The sequence below is a fragment of the Buceros rhinoceros genome, unplaced genomic scaffold, assembly GCF_000710305.1.
Source record: "Buceros rhinoceros silvestris isolate BGI_N320 unplaced genomic scaffold, ASM71030v1 scaffold8917, whole genome shotgun sequence".
In the NCBI taxonomy this organism is placed as follows: Eukaryota; Metazoa; Chordata; class Aves; order Bucerotiformes; family Bucerotidae; genus Buceros; species Buceros rhinoceros.
The window spans coordinates 675-9,249 of NW_010420385.1; the positions used below are offsets into that span (position 1 = coordinate 675).

The window sequence follows — 8,575 nt, forward strand, 5'->3', positions numbered from 1 at the left end:
CGCCGGGTCTAGTCATCGACGGTGATGTTGCGGAAGAGATAGGCCATGGACTCGCCGTTGTGGATTCGTCGGATGGCTTCAGAGAGAATCAAACTGATATCCACAGTCTTTATCTTGGGGCACTGCAGCTTCTGTACCTCGTGGGGAACTGTGTTGGTTACCACCACCTATGGAGTGCCAGCAAGAACAGACTGTTAGCTGTGCCGCTGACACGCTCATCCGTACCCAGCAGCTACTCAGTATCAACCCCTTGAGTGGTGTGTGCTGGCTGTTCCACAGCTCAGGGGCAGAAATCCTCGTCTCTTAGCAAAAAAACGATTCAACTCAGTGGTGTCCCCCACATGGCAGCCAATCTGTGACCATTAGCTGTGTGGCTGACATGCTCACCCATGCCCAACAGCTACTCAATATTAACCCCTTGAGTGGTGTGCGCTGGCTGTTCACAGTTCAGGGGCAGAAATGTCTCTCTCATCTGTTGGCAAAAAATGATTCAACTCAGTGGTGTCCCCCACGTGGCAGCCAATCTGTGGAGGGCAGCAGCAGAACCAGTGCTCTGCAAGAGCCGCCTCCACACAGGCGAATGGGTCCATTTAGATGGCAGGATCCCACACGCTTGTCACTAAGGGTGAGGTTTGAAATCTTATGCCCTGGATGTACCCACAGCCTGTCGTCAGCAGGGGGAGAGGGGCAGGGAGAAGGGCTGTGCAGGGAGGAAGCAGTCACCCGCACCCGCTGCGGTAGGGGAAGAGCCCAGGCAGGGATAACTGATATCTCTGTGTTCAGGAGAAAACATACAGAGCGAAGCAGATCTGATCTGAACAAGTGCTAATCACACACACTTTCTTCTTCTTTCCCATGAAGAACCAGCACCAAAAGCACCTGACGAAACCAGCCATTTCAGAGACGAGCTACGGGGCAGGGGAAGAACATCAGTTTGTGGGTTGTGGTGCCTTAAATCAACCCGGCCACCAGAGCCAGCCCTGGCTCCGCAGTCCAGGCAGCGGACACACCTCATCGATGGAGGATTCCTCTATGAGGCGGGGGGCATCTGCTGACAGCAGACCGTGAGTAGCCATCACGAAAATCTTGTAGGCTCCACGCTCTTTCAGGATCTCTGCAGCAGCTACAAAGCTTTCCACGTCATCAATGATGTCATCCTGAGAAGAAACAGAAACACCATCAAACCCAGAAGTTTACTGTGCCTGCAGAGCAGGAGTCGGGTCTGCAAAGGCACTGCAGCTTTGGCCACAGGCACAGCCCAAAAGAATCATCCCTGGCTACTCCAGCTGCCGTGTTAATGCAAGGACAGCCACGTGCACAGCTTCAATCTGCAAACGCCGTTTACGGACCTGTTTGCTAATGTGCAGGACAAATATCATGCCTTGGAAACAAACCAGTCAACACTTCGGGAGATTTCTCTGCATGTCCTGGATTTGTTGAGTATTTGTAGACACCCAACGTTTGTAGATTTGAGGGAGCAAGGAGATTTCAGGGCTTAAAGCGCTGAAGTATGATGGGTTTTCAACAGAGAGCTGAAATAAACAAAGCCACCGGCAAAATGGGAGAAAATCATAGTAAAAATCACATTCCCACCCCTACAGCAGCCGTCCCTCCTACCCCCTGGGATAAAGCAGCTCTGGAAAAGCTGCTGGAAGGAAGCCACCCCCCTTCCTCTCCATCGCACTCATACCACAATGATGGCAATTCTTCCGCCAACGTCTCCAACCACAGTGATGGGCGGTTTCTCCTTGGCCATCATCACTGCAGGAGAAGAAGCAGAAGCCCAGGTCAGTCAGCCGTGAGTCAAACCGCAGCAGCTCACCACGCACGAGCCCCAGCCCTTAACTGTGCCTCAGGCTGGTGCACAGATACAGACACGTGCTTTACGTCAGCCTGACACCCGCCTCAGTGGGTAACCCCTGGGTTTACCATCGTTTTTCCTCCTTAAATCAATAGTGCTGCTGCGTGAAGAGGAAACTCTCCGTTCCTGCTGGGACCTCAGAGCCAGGAAGCAAACCCAAACACCTACCAGACCCCTGGGCAAGGAGAGCTACAAAGCAGCACTTACTTCACGGGAAATGTCAGTGACTCTGTGCTCCAGAAGAGGACTCGAAAAAAGGGGTACCGCATCATTTGGAGCTTTCCTGAGCAACCCCCCTCCAATGCTTTACAAGGTGCCATTTTTCAGCTGTTGGACTCACTAATTCACCTGAAGTTCTGGGGATCATGCCGCAGCTTGTTTCCTTTCTCTCTCTCCTATCACCAAACACTCAAGGCTCTTTCAGAGCCTGTAAGGACCTTAATACCTGCTCGGGCAAAGAAAGCTTCAAGAAGTTTGCAGAAACAAATGTGCTGATATTTTTAAGCGTATTAATGGAAAGAGCAGGACTAAACCCAGCTCAGACTCAGGACTACCTGCTCAGTGCAACCAGCAATGGGAAGCAAAAGGATAGCCTGATGAGCTGAGCTGACACACGCTGAGGAGATGTGCTGGGAAAGCAGGTTCCACTCCCTCCAGCCTTGACTTTTGCACTGACATAGTTCATGCAAAAACTGTACCTGCAGTAGGCTCTATCCCTGATCCTGAGAAACCTTCAGCTTCCTACCAAGGCATTTTGTACCCCGCCTCGTGGAAAGCTCAGGCCTTGCCAGAATTCTGGTCACAGAGCTTCTCAAGTGCCAAGGAGTTCTGGACACTCTGGACAGCAAGATTTTTCTCCTTTAAGATAACCTACTTCAACATGACGCTTGAGCGGCATGAGAACACCAGCTCTGCCCATCAAAAAGTCCGTCTGATTCCTGCCCTCCCAGGACAAAGAGACCCCACACAGATCTGCCCATCCTGCGCCCCAGGCTGATGCCGTGCTACTCCCACCCCCGTCCTGCGCCCCAGGCTGATGCCGTGCTACTCCCACCCTGCCGGGCCTGGGAATGCTCAGAGGGCACGAACAGCGGGCGAGCGAGTCAGACAGGGCATGAGACGGAAGCAGTTCTGAGGACCACAGCTCCCAAGAGTGGTGTGTAGAGCTGTGCCTCAGACACACGACCTGCTCCATAGGCTGCTTTTCCAGAAGCCTACCAAAACCGTACAAAAGGCGTCCAAAAGCCCCGTCTGGACCAAAGTTTCCTTTCTCGTTGCTCAGTTTTGCAGCTAAAAGCCCACCTTGGACTTAAAATTGCTCTTTGGAGCACGGATTCCTGAGCCTCCCTTGCACTGTTATTTCTGAGGCTCCTATCAAATGCAAAGGCACGTCTAAATCCCGCAGGGAAAAGAGTCTTACAAGAAGGAAGAGTGTTCGTAGTAAGATGAAGCGTCATCAGAGATGAGCAGACCATCAGTTTCAATTACAGGCACTACCTACCTGCTTAGATCAGGTTTTAGCGTATTATCTAGTTCAGACAGCGACAAAACTCCGGGTGGGAGCTGTGAAATCCCAGGAGGATCACCCCTGGCTGCCATCCCCTCCCCGGGCAGCCCCAGGTGAGCGCCACTTCTGCTCACGACTGCCAGGCTGGGGAAAACTCTTCTCTAAGCAAATGGTGAGCAGGCCCAGGCAGCTGAACCTCAGCACCATTCCCTCACAAACAGATGAAATTTCAGCAAATCGGTTCCTTCTCTTCCCTAAAGGAAGCAGACACATTCCTTGCTGTGCTCAAAGCACCCAGCAACACCAGCAGCGCTCTGCAACTCTCTGCCTGCGTTGCTGTTTTGCTGTGTTTTCAATTTTGCTGTATTTTTAAAGTATGGTAGGCAACGTGCCGACCTACCCGGGTCCTAAAGAGATGTTCTGCCTTTTTCTTGTTCAATTTTCTCTGCAAAGAAAAGAGAAAAAATTGCAAGCGAAAGATCTATCCACCACCACACCCAAATCACAAGAGAACTGCTCCAGCGTGATCAGAGCTGACGTGAGGGTTACTGTGGCCAGTTTCTTTTTCTTCAGAATCTTTGCCCATACCAAGATGCACAAGTCAGAACTGCTGCAAGAAGGTAGCTTGAAAAATGACTCAAAGAACATTTTCCTCCCAGACACAAACCCTCTTTTTTTAGGACAGTCACAGCTGCCCTCCTGCTTGCTGTAACCCCGCGGTTACGTACAAGCTGAGGTTAGAAGAGTCGCTGGGGTTTTTTCCTGGAGAGTCAGAAAAGACACTTGTGGTATCTGTAGCTTCTGGGGAAAAAAATAAAGAGAAAAAACCAAACCAACCACTATTTTCATAAAAACAAGAGTATCAAAGATGGCTGAGGGGTGGTGAGGAAATGAGTCCATCAGCCAAACCCTCTAACCTGCACCTTCGTTCCGATGTGAGTAACATACGCCGAAGTTCTACGTGTTAAAGGCGAGATCATCACCAGCACAAAGCAACAGCACGCCCATTTAATTAAGCAGGCAAAAATAGGGTAAGAAATGTTAAACCAAACTTTGTTTGGAGCTGATAGTGTGCATTAAAGTGATAATCACCAAGAAAAATAGTGCTGCATTTGCAACAGAGCCTACAAGCAAAAGGCCGCTCAAGAACGCACTGTTCTGTGCAGAGACAGGCCTGGACGGACAGAAAACATCCCCGTGCCCAGCCTGAACACAGGGAAGGGACAGGGTGGGGAAGAGGGAACAGACCCACAGCCGCTCTGGTTTCTCAGCCAAACTCTCCTCTCTCCTGGCAGTTTGCTGGGCTCAGGGTTTGACCGTCCGCTACCGGCATAAAGGACTGGATTTCCAAGTCACTGGAATGACTGTGCAGATGGTGCTCCGCTCCTTTGAGGACAAGGGAACGTGCAAAGAGTCCACAAGCGGCTGCCCGAGCACAGCCGCAAGCTCTGTGACACGAAGAGCACACAGAGCGTAACCTCGCAGCGACACCCTGGCTCAAAGGCGCCGATTCTGGGGTTCTGAGGGCCACGAGCTGTCACTGCCACGTAACCGCCATACTCGAAGAAGTGCCCTTGGAAGCACCTTTGGCATTTTTGCTTTGGCTCCGTGTGACGCCAGAGTATCACATCAGGCTATGTTCTCAGGACAATAAATAAGATACACGGTAACACTCATTAATTAGAGGCTCACGATCTCCACTAGCGTAGGGAGAAAAGGTGCAGGTCAGGACACAGGAGCACAGCCAGTTCACTGAGAAGCCCATGAAGAACGGCACAAGGCATAAGCCATCACTGTTGGGTTTCAGGGCTGCTCCCACGCACAGGTTTCACTCTCTTCTGGCTGTAACACAACTGCCAGGGACTGCAGAGTCTGGGGAGGGAGGACAGGATGGTCCACACCAAGCCGGCTGTAGCCCGGAGCAGGACACTCCCTGGTTAGTCTCAGCCACCCTCCAGAAGCATCCCTACCTCTCACCTGTCCTGACCCAGCTTTGTGGGAGCTGAGTCAGGCAAACCATGCTGTTCTGACAACCAGAGGCTTTTCTGGCCAGTTTTGGTGTAAGGAAGCAAAGGGTGAGAGACGTGGCTGAACCCTGCTTCCCTCTGCCATCAGACCTTACAGCACCGGGGTGCTGGGGATGGCAAACACAGCAGGAGAAGCTGATCAAGGGGGTTGTTCCATGTGCCACTTGAGGTGGGAAGACACTTCTCAAGCGACTGAATTGGACAAGAAAGGAGGTGCAGCAGAGCAGTAAGGACAGACACCGGCAGCACAGTCATCCCTAACCCTGGCTACATTTTCCCCTCTGTGAGGGCGCAGCTCCGTGGCAGTGGCTGCGACACAACCAGGATGCACTAGAAGCTTAGACTGCTTTTGTTTAGACCAGTATTACCTTGGTGCTCTGCACCTCCCATAACAGAGCCCAGCTCACTCAAAGCCAGGTATCCATCAGATCAGAAAACTGGAGAGAAAAGCAACTTTCTACTGAGTTTTGAACAAGTTCACCACAAAATCTCCCCCTCACCTCACCTACAGCTCGACTGTTTCGCATTTGTGCCTCAGGCAGGCAGGAATGAAGGTCATTAGTCAAATGCTGAGTTTCTGCAGGAGGTAAGAAAGCGGTGATACACAGCAGATTAGTTTGTGTTTGGATAGCTCAGGACTGAAAACAATCTTCCACAGGAACCACAACTGAACTGGACAAGGGCACGTTTCTGTACGAGCTGCCATTTACAGGGCTCTCCAGGAGCACCAGCTCCCACAGCTGAGCTTCCCTAAAGTGACACAGCTGGAATAAAACCACAGTCGCATCGATGCCCCGGTAGCAGACAAATGTCACCTGGTGATATTTTGGAAAACAGCATCCACTTCAGAGTAGGAGGGGAAGGAAAAGACCAAGACTAACCATGCAAACACCCGTTTTGCTGGAAGGGTGTGAAAAAATCCCCTTGTCAGAAGAGGGACAATCAAGATGAAGCCCCAGACTTCATTGCCGAAGCCCTTCTGTCCCCCAAGGCCCAAGCGGAGTTCCACCAGCAACACAAGCATTGTTTAACTGATTGTGTTACAGTGAGCGAGGACTGGGGTGATGCCAAGTGCCTGCATTCTCACTGGGCTCCTCTCCACAACCTGCCCGCAGAAGGGTTACATGTTCTCCCTAAACTTCAAAGGACAGCGAGGACGCTTATCAGCAGCCCTAGCTGCTGCTGGTGTGATTACGCTTGGCTGCATGAGGGACGGCTCCTCCCCACGCACAGCAGCACACACCCGTTCCCACGGTCACTCCTCAGCCACATCCACTGCCCTCGGTGTCTGTCCTAGCACCAGCTACCCAGAAAGCTAACACCCTCCCAAGAAGGAGCTGGGCTTTGATTGACTGCTGCTATTGCAGGAATACAAGCGATCCCAAGAGCAGGGCATTTCCCAGAACGCAGGTTTCCTCCTTTTTCCTTTGTGTTCCCAAATCAGCAGCTTATCAGCCGCTGGCAGGTTCTCTCGGAGAACCTGTTCCCCCCAGCCTCATAGCCCTCAAAACCTGCACAAGACGGGACACGATCGCCAGGCTGCCAAGATGAAGAAAATCTCCAGCAGTAGCAATGGCTGCAGCAGAAGGGGAAGATAAAGCCAGCTCTCCCCTCCACACTGGGGACACCAGCCTCTCTGTGCCTGTTCCTGGGTCAGACTCCCATTTCTGTTTCACTAGCTCCATGAGTTTTGCTGCTGAGCACTGTAAAAGCGTCACTTCCATCAGAGGTTTGTCAGCCTGACACTGTTGAGAGGGCACAGCCACGGAGAACAATACTGATGCTCTGCAAGGCCAGAAAGAGTTAAATAAAAACCTTCCCCTGTACCTTCTCCTACAACTCACGGGTATCAACCTTTCCATGAGAAAAATTCCACTGGTCCAACTGCCATTAAGCTGGTTATACCTCCACAGCTAAATCAGCACCAGTTTTCCACCAAACTTCCCTTTTTTTTTAGCCCAAAGGTAGGTAGAGAAGCTTAATCTTACATGGCAGCTCCAGACCAGGATGCACAGTCGCATTTTTGACCATCGGAGGGGAGTGACGTCCATCATCCATGTCCTGCTCAGTACACTGAGCCTCTCCGTGGATCACTGCTAGTCCCAGCCGTAGTCTCTCAGCATAAGACTGGGCCCTGCAGGACAACCACAGCATGGCAGGAGGATGCTGGGCTGATGCAGCTTCACAGCCCAGCACAGGCCTCTCCCAGACCCAAGAAGGCAAGAAGACACAGCACCCCTGTGGCTGTATCCCAGCAAGAAACTTCCCTGGAAGGGATTTTTAATTCCTCCTCAATATCCCAAAGCCCCCTCTACCCGCTGGCTCCACCACAGGGGGCTCCTGGTGTTCCTCCATATGCTCAGTGCTGCCTGAGATGGTCATGCAGCAGGTCTGACCCTGGCCCAGGCAGACCACCTAGCTCTGCCGCAGCAGAGACCCCTGGAGCTGACTCCCACAGGGCTGGGACTGCAAAATTCCGCTGCCCATCTACACCACCACAGACATCCACCCTGTTTCCAGCCGCAAAGGACTCACAGACCAGATTGCTGATGCATTTGTGACCCTCCCATGTTATTCCTGGTGTATTTCCCATCAGCTCAGATCTTTTCAAAGTTACTTTTAACCAGCTAGTAAAGCACCCACTTACCTTTTAGCTGCATCAGGAGACTTGGCTACGATCACTGCGTTTCTGTAATCTGGAATCTGGATGTGAAAAAGTTATTCAATTAGAGACCTTCTTGTGAGCGAGTAACTGATTTGATACACAGCTGAATAATCGCGCCCGCTCTCCTTCCCCAGATCCAAACCTTCACTCTGTGTCAGCTGGGCTCACTTTCAGCACCAGGGTTTGTGCATTCTGCCCCAAACACAACACAACCAAGTTTCGCACAGGCGATAGCGCAGGTCCTGCTCCACCCATGACTGTGCCTTCACACTCCTTCCCTGCCAGCCTGGCCTGCAGAGCACAGGGCAGGCGCTGGCCTTGCTTTCAAAAGGGGCACAGTCACCCTGTGTAACCCACCCCCCAGGGACCAGCCACAGCCGCTTCTGTGCGAGGGGAAGCTCTGAGCACAGGGCCTGCTCTCCCGTTGGGGGAAGCCTTGCTCTCACCCTGTGGGCATAAATCGTCATCTTTGGCACATGGAAAAGAACACCTCCGTGCCCTGCCCCCAGCCCTGC

The 8,575-nt window shown here is 52.1% G+C and overlaps 1 protein-coding gene across 1 annotated transcript in view; it reads right to left on the bottom strand.

Moving 5' to 3' along the window:
• Window positions 1-8: 8 nt before the first annotated feature.
• Window positions 9-8,575, bottom strand: part of LOC104496208 (phosphoribosyl pyrophosphate synthase-associated protein 1) — a 15,555-nt gene continuing 6,988 nt past the window's right edge. The window contains exons 6-10 of the mRNA XM_010139293.1: window positions 8,043-8,098; window positions 7,384-7,529; window positions 1,691-1,761; window positions 1,011-1,157; window positions 9-167 (exon numbers count right to left, since the gene is read on the bottom strand). Of these exons, the coding sequence (XP_010137595.1) occupies window positions 9-167; window positions 1,011-1,157; window positions 1,691-1,761; window positions 7,384-7,529; window positions 8,043-8,098 (579 nt within the window). The remainder of the gene's footprint in view (window positions 168-1,010; window positions 1,158-1,690; window positions 1,762-7,383; window positions 7,530-8,042; window positions 8,099-8,575) is intronic.